This window comes from Rhinopithecus roxellana, chromosome 3 (genome assembly GCF_007565055.1).
Source record: "Rhinopithecus roxellana isolate Shanxi Qingling chromosome 3, ASM756505v1, whole genome shotgun sequence".
In the NCBI taxonomy this organism is placed as follows: Eukaryota; Metazoa; Chordata; class Mammalia; order Primates; family Cercopithecidae; genus Rhinopithecus; species Rhinopithecus roxellana.
Window position 1 is genome coordinate 40,182,025 of NC_044551.1, and position 14,809 is coordinate 40,196,833.

The following is a 14,809-nucleotide window of genomic DNA, read 5'->3' on the forward strand; positions in this document are numbered from 1 at the left end:
TGGTTGAAAATATCCACTTATTTGAGGACCTGCACAGTTCAAACCCATGTTGTTCAAGAGTCAGCTGTATATCCCACAGGTTTCTGAGGCTCTGTTCATTTTTTAAAAAAATCTTTCTGCTCTTTGTTGTTCAGATTCTGTCATTCCTGTTTATCCTCAAATTTACCGACTCTGTTTTCTGTTATCTACATTCTGCTCTCAGGCCCCTACAGTGAGGTATTTAAATTTTTCTTATTTTATTTTCCAGTTATAATATCTCCATTTGTTTCTTTTACATTGCTTCTACTTTGCTAAGAACTTGTATCTGTCCATTTATTTTAATAGCATTCTCCCTTACTTTTTGAAGTATGGTTATATTACCTGCTTTAAAGTCTTTGCCTAATATTCCCAACATTTGAGTCATCTTAAGGTTGGCATCTGTTGTCTTTTCTAAGTTGGTGAGATTTTTCTTGTTCTTTGTAGGTTGAATAATTTTAGACTGTATCCTATGCATTGTGAATATTATTTTAGGAGACTCAGGATCCTGTTAAAATCCTCCTCAGAATGTTGATTTTTGGTTTTAGCAAACCATCTACCTAGTTAGATTCAGATCATAAGTCCTTGCTCACCTTCTATGGGCCATGGTTCCAATATCCAATTAGTTTTCAAAGCCGGTAAAGTGATATTTGGCTCTACCCTGCTCATGTGCCACCTAGTGCCAATCGGCAGACAGGACTCTACACAGTAGTTCAGTTCTCAAAGCCTTTGCTTTGATGCCACCATCAGTTCCACACATGTACAGCTCAGGGCTGGGCCCAGGATATTATTCACAGATTTTAGGAGATTCCTTTTTCCAGTTTTCTCTCCTCTGTGTTTTCCTGGACACTCGCCAGCTCGCAGTGGCTTCTTTTTCCCATCCTCTGGCTAGAAAGCCAGGATTTTAGCCTCCTACACTGTCATGTACTTCCTGTGACCAGGTCTGCCTCTGGGGATGAGCAATGAGTGAAAAGAGAAAGAAAAAGCATAATAGTGATTCTTTCCAGAGTCAGTTTCATGAGCAGGCGAATCATGCAGCCACATAAGGTCTAGCCTTCAGAAGGATCTCGCACTTAGTTTAACGCTCTGCTGGAACCATCTTTCACCAAGGAACCCTGCATTTTCATTTTGTACTGGGGCCCATAAATTATGTAGCCAGTCCTGATTTCCCACACTCTTCAGACTCTTAAAGCCCATTTTCCTAGTACTACTGTGTAGAGAGGATTTTTATCTCAGATTTTTGGGTGCCTGTGTGACCACTACAGCCACTGATATACCAGAATGCTGCTTAGTGACTGGGACTTGCCTTGAGGTCTCGGCCTGGAGATAAAACAAAGAAACAGAAAAATAGAGATTCCCTCCATGCTTTTCATCCCACAGGGGACCCTATTCTAAGTCATCTGGCCAAAAAGAAGTTTCTCTTTGCGTTATTTTCTGTCTGTATGCACCACATAGTTCTAAGATTTGGGTGTCCCTTGAGGTTAAACTGGGACATATGGGAAGAAACAAAATCAGGAAACTCACCACCACGACAGTCGTTTTTTCTTTTTGATTTCCCTCCCCATTTTACCTGCTACTATTTACTCTTCAGAACCTGTGCACAATTGCTTTATGTATTTCGTCCAGGATTTTTAGTCGTAATTAGTGAAAGAGATATTGTGAAGTGTGCTTACTTCATCTAGATGGAACTGGAAGCACTTTGTTTTTAGAATTTGGAGTAGTCATGGACAGAAGCAGAGTGCAGTGGTTCAGCAAGTGACTTTGGAGGCAGAATGTGCTGGAATCTTGCTTTGGCCGGGGCTACTCTCTGAACTCTAACACTCCAACTATAAAATGATGACAATGTTTGTTCAGTAAGTATTTCTTGAATGCCTACTATGTGCTGGTGATTCTTAGTATTAGTTGAAATTATCTTAAGAAGAACTCTTCTAGCCCAGTCTCCAATTTTACAGAAGAGGGACAGCCCCAGAGAGAGAAAGGGACTTCAGTTAGGTCACCAGCTAGGAACTGTGCAGATGTGATTAAAGCCTAGTACATCTGACTCTCAGTCCAGGGACCCTCCCACTCGATGTCAACAGCCATTTATCTCTTTGATTGATTGACTGTGGAGAGAGAGAGAGAGACAGTGAGAGAGAGAGAGAAAGGAAGCCAGCTACCCAGTCTGAGCAGGCCTTGTGGAAAGATCATTTTTGGCCTTGAGAATATATGCAACAAAATTGTGTTGCAGGGTACAAGAGTTCAGGTTGGATTGTCTGCTCTCCATGCAATCATTGTATAATCGTCAAACATCCTCCTGAGCACCTGCTGCAACTAGACCTAATCCAGAAGAAAGTGGAAAGGCACAGGGATGACCCAGCCTGACACTGCCCTCAAGCATCTTCCAAATGCCTGGAATAGAGGGAGGGTTAGGGAGTTTCAGGGCTGGAAGTCTGCATGTACGACAGAAAAGAATTCAACCGTATAAGGGAAAAGATACTAAATTCCTTAGTAACAAATACACCCATTGCTATAGGAGTAGAAGCAGGTACTTGGACTTTGAATAACAGTGCTGGTCTACAACCTGAATCTGACACTTTCTGGTTCTGCAACTTGGGATAAGTTATCTCACTTTCAGAGCCTTGTTTTCCTCATCTGTAAAACAAGAATTATAGAGGTACCACCTTCATAGAGTTATGGTCTTCACAGTATTAAAAAATAACAACCGCCAATATTTACTAAGCCTTCGATGTGCCATTATGGTGCTTGTGTAATTCTCCACAAAATTTGCAAAATTTGGCCAGGTGTGATGTCTCTCGCCTGTAATCCCAGCACTTTGGGAGGCCAATGTGGGAGGATCGCTTGAGCCCAAGAGTTCAAGACCAGTGTGGGCAACATGGCAAAACCCCGTCTCTACAAAAAAATACAAAAATTAGCCGGGCATGGCAGCACGTGCCTGTAGTTCCAGCTACTCAGGAGGCTGAGATGAGAGGGATCTCTGGAGCTCGGGATGCAGAGGTTGCAGTGAACTGTGATTGTACTACTGCTCTCCAGCCTGGGCAACAGAGTGAGACTCTCCAAACAAGAAAAACAAAACAAAACAAAATTCATTTGAGCCCATTTTCACATAAGAAAACAGATTAGCTAAATAGTGCATGTAGAGAGTGCTTAGCACACAGCCTGAACAAGGAGTAGGAGAAGGTAGGGGTGGTCTCTTGGACAGTAAGAGTCTGAGGAGGAAATTATGGGATGAGAGACAGGAAGATTGGTTTCAAAGACAGAAGAGATCTTCAAATGCCCAACCGGCAAGAGGCAGACTGGCCTCAACTTGGATTCTCTTAGAACCAGGTATGCATTTAGGGGAAGCAGGATTCTGAGAACAGAAAAGTGAGAACCTGGGGTGTGGGGAAATGCATTGCTGGCAGAACCAGGAAGCACTGTCTGGTCCCAGCTGCCACCAGCGCCCTTTGTTCCTGGAGTCTCAGACTCCCCACTGTACAGTGATGGGGTTGGGTGGGGGGAGTCTGCACTGGAATTAGGAGTTTCCAACACAAACGCCTTTGGAAGGCAGGTATTATTCATTGGTGGCTGAGGGTGAGGGGAGGAGGGCCTGGTGAATGGAAAAAGAATGTTGTGCCTAAAGGCATTCATATTCAATTATCAAAGACTGTGCTGTCAAAACAAAATGCATCTGTTGGCCAGATCTAGCTGACCCAGTGTTGAGATCTTTGGTCTGGATAAAATCTCAGGGCCCTTCAGCTCTTAAGGGTCCGGGGCTCATCAGGTGACTCCAGGCCTTTCTTTTTATCTCCTTCCTCCTCCTTACCCTCATCTTCCTACCTTTTTTCCTCCTCTTTTATTTCCTTTTTTTCTTTAACTGTGGTCAAACACACCTAACATAAAATTTACTCATCTTAACCATTTTCGAGTATACATATATGTTAAGTAAATTCAGATTATTGCACAACCATCGCTGCCTTTCATCTGCAGAACTCTTCAGCTTGCAAAACTGAAACTCTGTACCCCTTAAACAATAACTCCCCATACCCTCCTCATGCCAGTCCTTCCCAACTAGCATTCTGCCTCTTTGGACCTACCTACTCCAGGTACCTCATATAAGTGGAATCAGGCAGTCCTTGTCTTTTTGTGACTGGCTTATTTCACTCAGCATAATGTCCTCAAGATCCATCCGTGGGGTAGCATGAGACAAAACTTCCTTCTTTTTAAGGGCTAAATAACATTCCATTGCATTGATACACCACATTTTGTGTATCCATTTTCTGTTGCTAGACCCTTGGGCTTGCTTCCACCTTTTGGCTATTGTGAATAATGCTACTATGAACATAAGTATACAAATATCTCTTTGAGGCCCTGCTTTCAGTTTTTTGGGGTAGACATCCAGAAGTAGGATGCCATTTTTCTTTATGTTCATATTTCTCTTTTTCCTTCTTTCTCCTTCTTACATTGTGATGTTTCTGTAGGTTCTGCCTCTGGAAAACAAGATGAAGAATGCCCGCCACTTCCCAGCCATCCTGTCTTTGGGAATGTCCATCGTCACTTCCCTGTACATCAGCATCGCGACCCTGGGCTACTTGCGGTTTGGAGATGACATCAAGGCCAGCATAAGCCTTAACCTGCCTAACTGCTGGTATCTTCATGGGCTGTCAGGTGGCGGGGACTCAGGGATGGGTGGAAACTTGTAGGTCACTTCCTCCTCTCTTCCACAGCTGGGAAACCGAGGTCTAGAGAGCCTCTCACAGAAGAAGCAGAGTTGTCATTAGAACCATGGTCTCCAGATTCTCTGTCCTGGGAGTTCCTCCTTCAACAACAGCCTTCCAAATTGAGTTAAGCGTTGACATCTTAGTTTGAAGGAGGACGTGACTTAAAAAGAGAGGACAAAGTGAGAGCCCTTGGTCTCCTAAGGAGAGAAGGGAGGGGCACTGGGAGATGGCAAGAGACGGAGAGAGGAGTCGGGGGTGGTCACACTTCCCATAGTCTTGTTTGCCACAGCCAATGGTTCACATTCCCCAAGTCAGAGTAACCAGATAAAAAAATGGAAAACAAAAACCAATTGGGCCAGCCTGGGCAACATGGTAAGACCCCACTTCTACAAAAAAATTACCATAACTTAGCTGAGCATGATATCTCATACATGTAGTCCCAGCTATTTGGGATGCTGAGGTAGGAAGATCACTTGAGCCCAGGAGTTTGAGGTTACAGAAGGCTGTCATCGCACCACTGCACTCCACTCCAGCCTGAGTGACACAGTGAGACCCTATCTCTTAAAAACAAACAGGCCAGGCATGGTGGCTCACACCTGTAATCCCAGCATTTTGGGAGGCAGGGTGGGTGGATCACCTGAGGTCAGGAGTTCAACACCTGAGGTCAGGAGTTCAAGACCAGCCTGGTCAACATGACAAAACCTCGTCTCTACTAAAAATACAAAAGTAGCCAGGCATGGTGGTGGGCACCTGTAATCCCATCTACTCAGGAGGCTGAGGCAGGAGAATCGCTTAAACCTGGGAGGCAGAGGCTGCAGTGAGCCGAGATGGTGCCATTGAATTCCAGCCTGGGCAACGAGAGCGAAACTCCATCTCAAAAAAATAAATAAATAAATAAATTAGCTAGGCATGGTGGCACACACCTACAGTCCCAGCTACTCAGGAGGCGGAGGCAGGAGAATCGCTTGAACCTGGGAGGTGGAGGTTGCAGTGAACCAAGATGGCACCACAGCACTCCAGCCTGGGTGGCAGAGACTCTGTCTCAGAAAAAAACAAGCAAAACGATTTGGGAAGACCACTGGAATCTGCAAAAGTTTTGTGTTCTAACATACCCAATTCATGCAATAGTTAGCCCCACAGACTTCAACAGTGCCATATTGAACAGACACATGAACCCACATCCCACTGTGCAAGATTTTCTCCCACACCAGGTAATGTCATTAATTAAAGGACATTTGGGTCTTCTCAAGCAGAGAGTCACAGTCACTTGGAGCCCTAATTTGCCTAAATGGGGCTCCTTTCCTAAGATGATATAGTCACTCATCAAGCATTTATTGCATGCCAATTATAAGCAGATGCCAAGCAACACTGATATGAGTAGACTATGACCTTGGAGCTTCACTGTCTTCATTGGCTCCTGATTCAGTGGTAATGGAGGGACAGATAATAGTGTATGGACACAAACTATAACATAGAAAAAGAAGCTCTCCAGAGTAGCAAACAGGCCTTGGGGATTTCCAAGGAAAGAAAGCACATCGGAAGGAGACAACAGGGAAACTCGTTGTCCAGCAGGTCAACTCTCTCCAAACATGGACCATTCTGGTACACCTGAGTCCAAGTTCCAGTTGCACCACCTACTAGCTTGTGGTAGTGGATGATTTACTTCACCTCTCTGAACCTCAGTTGCCTCATTTATAAAACAGAGTTGTCATGAGGATTAAGTTGGGCTGTGTCTAAAAGCATCTGGCTGTGGTACCTGCTCAGAAGAGGGGAATTTCAAAAACTTGGAGGGGTTTGAACAGATGGAAATGAAGTGAAGAGGGTGCCCAGGCAGCAGGACTAGTGTGAGCAAGAAATACAGGTAATGTGGAAGTTAGCCTTTTTAAGGAATGGGCTAAACACACACACACACTTATATATTTATTTATTTATTTATTTATTATTTATTATTATTTTTTATTTTTTTATTTTTGAGACAGAGTCTCACTCTGTCACCCAGGCTGGAGTGCAGTGCCGCAATCTCAGCTCACTGCAACCTCTACCTCCCAGGTTCAAGAGATTCTCCTGCCTCAGCCTCCCGAGTAGCTGGGATCACAGGTGTGCACCACCACACCTGGGTAATGTTTGTATTTTTGGTAGTGGCAGGGGTTTGACATGTTGGTCAGACTGGTCTCGAACTCCTGACCTCAGGTGATCCACCCCCCTCGGCCTCCCAAAGTGCTGGGATTAAAGGCGTGATCCACTGTGCCCAGTGTCACACACACATTTATTAAACATGGAAATGCATCTTCATTAGTGGACTGAAGGAAAATAGTCACATCTCAATAGATCAAAAAGAAAAAAGCTTAGATAGAACTCAGTATCCCCTGAAGCCTCACACACTCTCTGCCCCTAGCTTGAGGCCAGCAAGTAACCCTGTTTCTCCTTGTATTCCACCCTGACTGCCCCTAACTTCCACATAGCCCTAATTATAAACTGTCTCTTCCTCCAAGGATTTGGGATTCTGCAGTTCTCTCAACCAACTAGAGACAACTGTTATGTGCCAAGAGCTTTGGGGAATCCAGAGAATTCCTAAGGACTGACAAATCACAAAAGACTAGAGTCTTTTAGATCCAGGCTTTTGGTCTTAGCCACTTATCATCTGTGTCTCCCTGGGCAAAGTATCTGGCCTGAGCCTCTCTTTTCTAAAACGTAAGATTGAGCATCAGATGGTAGTGATTTGCGAAGATGCAATATATACTCAAGCTCAAGATGGTTTTTATTTCATTTAGAAATGACTCTTTCAATTGTTTCCACAGAATCAGGAAAGCTTCCCTCTATTTTCACTGCATGCTCTGCTGTGACTCCCTCCTGACTCTTAGAAAGTCCCTCTCAGTCACTTTCAGAAAGGAAAACAAAAGCCCAAGTCATTGTCCCCAGGTCAGAGGTTAATGTTCCGAGGAGGCCAGTGTCAGAACACAGTGGCCGTGGAGAGCAGCGCTGTGGTTTGTCTTGCAGGCTGTACCAGTCTGTCAAGCTTCTCTACATTGCCGGCATCCTGTGCACCTATGCCCTGCAGTTCTACGTCCCTGCAGAAATCATCATCCCCTTTGCCATCTCCCAGGTGTCAACACGCTGGGCACTTCCTCTGGATCTGTCCATTCGCCTCGCCATGGTCTGCCTGACTTGTGAGTAGAAAGGAGAGTGCAGTGTTCCTGCTGATCTTTTCTGAGGGCTATCAAGAATCAGCCAGAATAGGCCGGATGCACTGGCTCACACCTGTAATCCTGGCACTTTGGGAGGCCGAGGTGGGTGGATCACCTGAGGTCAGGAGTTCCAGACCAGCCTGGCCAAAATGGGGAAACCCTGTCTCTACTAAAAATACAACAATTAGCCACACGTGGTGGCATGTGCCTGTAATCCCAGCTACTCGGGAGACCAAGACAGGAGAATCACTTGAACATGGGGGGCAGAGGTTGCAGTGAGCCAAGATCGTGCCACTCCAGCCTGGGCGATGAGCAAGATTCATCTTAAAAAAAAAAAAAAAAAGAATTAGCCAGATGGTAGAGGGCAGTCATGACAATCAGCATTTGCTGAGCACTTACTATATTCCAGGGACCATTCTAAAGCTTTACAAGTGTTCACTCATCTAAGCCTCAAGGACAACCCCATTCTTACATGTACCTAATTAGACAGATTTGCTGGTGTTCAGCCAAAGGGATTGACACAGCTTATCAAACAATAATTGTAAGAACTTGCTGCGCACTCTGGCACATGCCTGTGATCCCAGCACTTTGAGAGGCCAAGGCAGGCAGATTGCTTGAGTTCAGGAGTTTTGAGACCAGCCTGGGCAACATGGAGAAACCCCATCTCTACAAAAAAAAAAAAAAGGAAAAAAAGGAAAAAAGAAGCCAGGCTTGGTGGCCCATGTCTATAGTCCCAGCTACTTGGGAGGCTGGGGTGGGAGGATTGCTTGAGCCCAGGAGGTCGAGACTGCAGTGAGCTGAGATTGAACTACTGCACTCCAGCCTGGACAACAGAGTCAGAGCCTGTCTCAAATAAACACATTAGTAAATAGATAAATCATAAGAACTGACAAGTATTGAACACTTACTGTGTGCCAGGCACTGTGTTCAGCTCTTTCTAGTCTAGATTTCATAATATTTTATTCAGTCCTCACAACAATTCTCATGAGGTAGAACTATGATAAACCCTACTTCATGAAAGAGAAAACTGAGGCAGTGAGTGATTAATAAGTGGCCAGAAAGTGTCAGAGGTAGGATTTGAATTCAAGTCATATAAGTCTAGAGCCAGTGCCCTTCACCTCCAGGGCAGACATTGAAAATGGGACTCTAATTTGGCAACAGGTGTTGTTTGAACCTCATGATGTTGTATAAATGTGGGCCAACATTTAAAATGTGGGCAATCTTCCATACAAATGCAGAGTTTAAAAATTTTTTGGTGGGGCTACTATAAAATGACTGGGCAAGCCTGGGATCACATTCCCCATCGGCAACAATCAGCTGGGGCTCCTTGGCCCCTGGACGGCCCTGTGCTTGCCTGTTGGCTGAAGTCATTCCCACTCCCCGGCTCACAGCAGCCCCCATGACCCGGAGCACCCCAATCTGCAAGTATTCCACCAGAGGCCAAAGGAGATGGCTAGAGATTCCTGTATAGAGTGGAGGTGGCCCAGCTGTCCCTAAGATGCCTTTTGATTGTAATTGCAAAAGTGTCTTCTTTTTTAAGGCCGAATTGTATTCCACTGTATGTACAAACCACATTTTCTGTATCCATTCATCTGCCCATGGACATTTAGGAAATTCTTTTTTTTTTTTTTTTTTTTTGCATGACAAAGTGTTACTTTTAGATGATTATCGGTACACCGAGTAATAACATGTAACAAGTTCGTGAATTCTACCATCTAGTAATTTTAATTAAGAGAAACTAAAAGCAGCCCAAACAGTTATACTAGTATTCATTATTCTAACCATTAGCAGGAATGGACTAATTTAAGGGTGGCTGCTGCTTCACACAGATTACAAATAACTATTTACTACTTTTTCATAGTTAGAATCCTGGTGTTCAGCCTAAGGGATTGACACAGCTCAAGAAAATGCTACAGGGAAAAAAATGATTAATCTCTTTCTTTCTTCAAATGACTTTTTTTTACTAGATAAAAGAAAGAAAAAGTCAACACTGATACATTGATATATTTGTTACTCGAGCTAAAAGGCATGGGAAAACAGATGACATATACCCATTAAATTTCTAGGAAATACGATGTAAAAAGAAAATCTATAGATAAGTTCTAAGTCTGTACAAAGAAGCTAGATTTTATATTCTCTGAGAAGTGAAGGGACCTGCTACATAATATACAGAAATCATGTAATGCCTTTTCATAAGAATATAACTTGAGTTTCATATTCTTCAAGGGCATCTAAAATGCCAATCCATGGTACAGGCACGTCTTTCTCCCACTCTTCTTCATTTATGCAGTAGTTTTCATGGATTTCTGTCCAGGTGTCACAGACAAAAGCCAAGAGGCTAGCCAAGCCTTCACCCCCGTTCTGCTGGAAGTAGTTCTGGAGGCTGGTCTTCTTCTGAGCCTCTTGTGCCACTTGAGTGCCACGGCCACTGTGAGATTCCAGGGCTGCAGCTTCCTTGGTCTTGAACTCTTTCTCCCTCTTCAGGCGGTGCTGTTCAGTTTCAGCCTCAGCTGCCCCCTTGGCCTGCTTCAGCCTCTATGTCTTTTGCTCAGACTTGGACACCTTCTCAGTGGCTGTGTCTTGGCCTGCAGCAGCTGCTGGATCCCCTGAGACTGACCGGCTGAGGTGGCTCTTGATTCTTGCTTTTCTAGGCCAGCCCACAGCATTTATTCGACACTGATTTTCTTCTTTTGAAGTGATTCATTCTCAGTTTGACCTTGAAGGCAGGAACCATCCAGTATCTTAGAGATTCCAGATAGATGAAGGAATTTGCCCCACAGTATAAAGATAACAATCCCTTAATCCTACACTACACTTTATACATTATCAATTAGCATGTATGAGTAAATAACTTGAAGTAATAGCAAAGATAACTCTTCTGAAAGCTTTACATGAAAAATCTCGTTGAAGACTTTTACGTCCTATGCAGAATGAATTACAATACCTAAAAGGATAGTAGCCTTCATCTCCATTTTGCAGCTGAGGAAACAAGCTGAGGAAGGGGTGGGACTTGGGCAAGGCCATACAAGAAAGAATCAGACTCCTGCCTTCCAGACCTGTTCTGTTCTACCACACTCCTCCTCCAAAGGAGGCCTGCGCATGGCTCCTGGGACTTCTTGATGACCAGGAACATTTTTCATCAAATATAATAAAAAATGTAAAAGCCCAGGTCTGTAAAACATCCTGCTAAAAAAACACAATTTCAAAATGTTTAGCTTTTCATGTTTCTTTGTTAGGTGTTTTCTGACATGTATGTAAAACCTGGAGAAGACACTTCTTTAAAGACACCTTGTGGATTTTCTTCCAACTGAAGATCTCTTTGTATATAAATGATTTCATATTCTAATTGTTTGCAAGTAAGAGGTTTTCATACTCATGTTAATTATTTATTAAAATGCTTGGCATTTTTTAAAGTTATTTATTTATTTAATTTATTTATATTATTTTTATTTATTAAAATGCTAGGCATTTAAAAAAAGACAAGACTTCTAAAAAAATTTGTACATTGATACAAATTTTCATAGTACAAACCTTGATAGTTTGTACATTGATATATTCCAAACAGCTTGAATGGTTCCCAGCACTGTTATTTAGTGTTATTTATTAAGTAAGAGCTTAAGTTTTATTGGATATGTAAGGATCCAAAATGCACCTTGGTAGCATAAAGATTATTTTAAGCTAAAAACATCTGAACAAAAAGAAGCTGCAGAAAGAAACTTTATCTAATCGTCTTTTGCTGACGTAAGCAGGACCTCCTGAAAAATACAGCTGCCATAAATCCCTTCTTTGGGAAGTTTAGAGCCAGAAAAGAAACTTAGCATTATCATTGGAATTACTAACTGTTTAACACATTTTATCTGAAATTGTCATATCTTCCATTTGTTCTTCCATAAAAGCCCTTCTTTCTCCCTCCTTTTCACCGTATTAAGGGGGTATCTTTGGCTGTTCTGGAAGCCAATTCATCTCAAGGCTCTGGAGCTTATAAACACACTTTGTCTTCTCTCTCGTTAATCTTACCTACTGTCAGTTACATTCACAGGCCCCCAACCACTGACTCTAAGTTGGTAGGGGAAAAGTTTTTGAATGAGTACATTTCCTCCCAACAATATGAATGAACAATATGAATGAATACAATTAGAGACACTCCAAATTTTGTTGTGGTTGTTGTTGTTGTTGTTTTGAGATGGGGTCTCACTATGTTACCCAAGCTGTCCTTGAACTTCCGGATCCTCTTGCCGCAGCCTCTCAAATAGCTGGGGCTATAGGAATGTGCCACTATGCCTGGCTGAATTTCTAATGTGTAACTTCTAGGGAATATGATTAGGGATATTGGAGGACTTTCAACTTTTCTTTCTGTAATTGAATTTCTGCGAAACAACTGGTTTATTTTTTAAGAAGAGGATTTTTTTTTTCTTTCCTTTTTTTAATGAGACAGGACCTCACTTTGTCACCCAGGTTGGAGTGCAGTGGTGCAATCTTGGCTCACTGCAACCTCTACCTCCCAGGTTCAAGCGATTCTCCTGCCTCAGCCTCCTGAGTAGCTAAGATTATAGGCTCCTACTACCACACCCGGCTAATTTTTATATTTTTAGTAGAGACAGGATTTCACTATGTGCGACAGACTGGTCTTAAACTCCCAACCTTCAATGATTGACCCATCTCGGCCTCCCAAAGTGCTGGGATTATAGGTGTGAGCCACTGTGCCCGGCCAAGAAGAGGACTTTAAGAACAAACTTTCAAAGCTTGGCTAAGCCTGGAATTCTCTATCTGTCCCCTATCCCCTCCCTGCAGGCCTCCTGGCCGTCCTCATCCCCCGCCTGGACCTGGTCATCTCCCTGGTGGGCTCCGTGAGCAGCAGCGCCCTGGCCCTCATCATCCCACCGCTCCTGGAGGTCACCACCTTCTACTCAGAGGGCATGAGCCCCCTCACCATCTTCAAGGACGCCCTGATCAGCATCCTGGGCTTCGTGGGCTTTGTGGTGGGGACCTACCAGGCCCTGGACGAGCTGCTCAAGTCAGGAGACTCTCCCCCGTTTTCCAACTCCACCACTTTTCTTCGGTGAGCCTGGCACTGTTCCTTGCCCACCAGCACCCGATTTTTAATGATATGGATCTCTGTTTTTTTGTTTTGTTTTGTTTTTTTGAGACGGAGTTTCACTCTTGTTGCCCAGGCTGGAGTGCAATGGCACAATCTCGGCTCACTGCAACTTCCACCTCCTGGGTTCAAGCAATTCTCCTGCCTCAGCCTCCCGAGTAGCTGGGATTACAGGCATGGGCCAGCACGCCTGGCTAATTTTGTATTTTTAGTAGAGATGGGGTTTCTCCATATTGGTCAGGCTGGTCTCGAACTCCCGACCTCAGGTGATCCACCTGCCTTGGCCTCCAAAAATGCTGGAATTACAGGCGTGAGCCTCCTCGCCCAGCCAGATCTCTTTTATGTGCATTATCTTTATGTCACTGCTTTGCCTTTTCTCTGGGCAAAGTCATGGTGAAACAAGAAAGCTACAAGCTCTAAACGGTATTTTTTTTTTTTAATTTTGTTTTATTACTTCTTCTTTTCATACCTCTGCCATTCCACCACATTGTGAGCTTTCCCTTGGAAGGCTCTGGACTCTATCCAAGCTTATGACAATTCGCACGGTGAATTTCATACCTAACCTGGAGCTATGCAAGAAGAAGCCACCAGAGGGCCCCAAGTGGCAGCAACTGGCCGAAGGAGGTGCAGCCAGCTGAGACTGTCCACGCTTTGGCAGACAACCAGTTTTCCCTTTTCTGGGTCTGTTCAAAACGCAAACACTAAGGGTGGGTACATAATCCACAAGTCAGAAAGTTGTGCACGGCTCCAGTGTTGAGATGGGTAGGGCCAAGATGACCAGTGTGAACTCTCAGATAGAAAGGAGCCATACGTATTAAATCAGGGGCAACAAACATTTCAAACCATTAGATAACATTTCCTCCCAACTCAAAGATCCCAACAATGAATAGGAGGCATGGAAGTAGATGTGCCAATGGGGAGGGATGAGGGGTGAACATGAAAATTATTTGAATAGACTTTACCTCTTAATTCTTGCAACATGCATTCTTGATTACCTACTGTGTGCCAAACAAGATTTTGTAGAATATTGCAAAAATGACCATAAATTCCTCTTGATAATGTGACTTTGCAGCTGCTCCTATGAAAAGATGAAGTCTATATCTGTATCCCTTAAATTTTTTTGTTTGTTTGTGGGTTTTGTTTTGTTTTTGTTTGTTTGTTTTTCTGAGATGGAGTCTCGCTGTTGCCCAGGCTGCAGTGCAGTGGCACAATCTCAGCTCATGGCAATCTCCACCTCCTGGATTCAAGCAATTCTTCTGCCTCAGCCTTCCGAGTAGCTGGGATTACAGGCACCTGCCACTACACCCGGCTAATTTTTGTAGTTTTCACAGAGGTGGGGTTTTACCATGTTGGCCAGGCTGATCTCAAACTCCTGACCTCAGGTGATCCGCCCGCCTCAGCCTCCCAAAGTGCTGAGATAACAAGTGTGAGCCACCACGCCCGGCCTCTCCCTTTTAAATTTGATCTTGGCCTTGTAACTTGCTTTGACCAATGGAACATTAATAAATGTGATGCAGTCAGAGGTTTGGTAATAACCTATGCATCAGGACTTACATTGCTTGCTGCTCTGTGGAATTGAGACCACCAAGTAAAGCATCCTGGGCTAGCCTACCGGAGGATCAGAGACCACGTGGAACATAAATGAATCGTCCCAGTTGAGCCCTGTCCGCAGATCAACCAGCCTGCCAACTTCCAGACACATGAGTAAAGCCATCCTAGACTATATCTAACCCCAGTCAGGCTGACACAGACCATAAGAATTGTACAGATAATCCACAGAACTGTGATAAATAATAAAGATGTTTGTAATTTTAATA

At 43.8% G+C, this 14,809-nt stretch overlaps 1 protein-coding gene across 1 annotated transcript in view; it reads left to right on the forward strand.

The window, feature by feature from the left end:
• The window catches only part of LOC104670435 (proton-coupled amino acid transporter 2), a 33,625-nt gene extending 18,816 nt beyond the window's left edge, over nucleotides 1-14,809 (forward strand). The window contains exons 8-10 of the mRNA XM_010373686.2: nucleotides 4,473-4,639; nucleotides 7,710-7,879; nucleotides 12,689-14,809. Coding sequence (XP_010371988.1) covers nucleotides 4,473-4,639; nucleotides 7,710-7,879; nucleotides 12,689-12,960 — 609 coding nt within the window. The 3' untranslated portion in view covers nucleotides 12,961-14,809. The remainder of the gene's footprint in view (nucleotides 1-4,472; nucleotides 4,640-7,709; nucleotides 7,880-12,688) is intronic.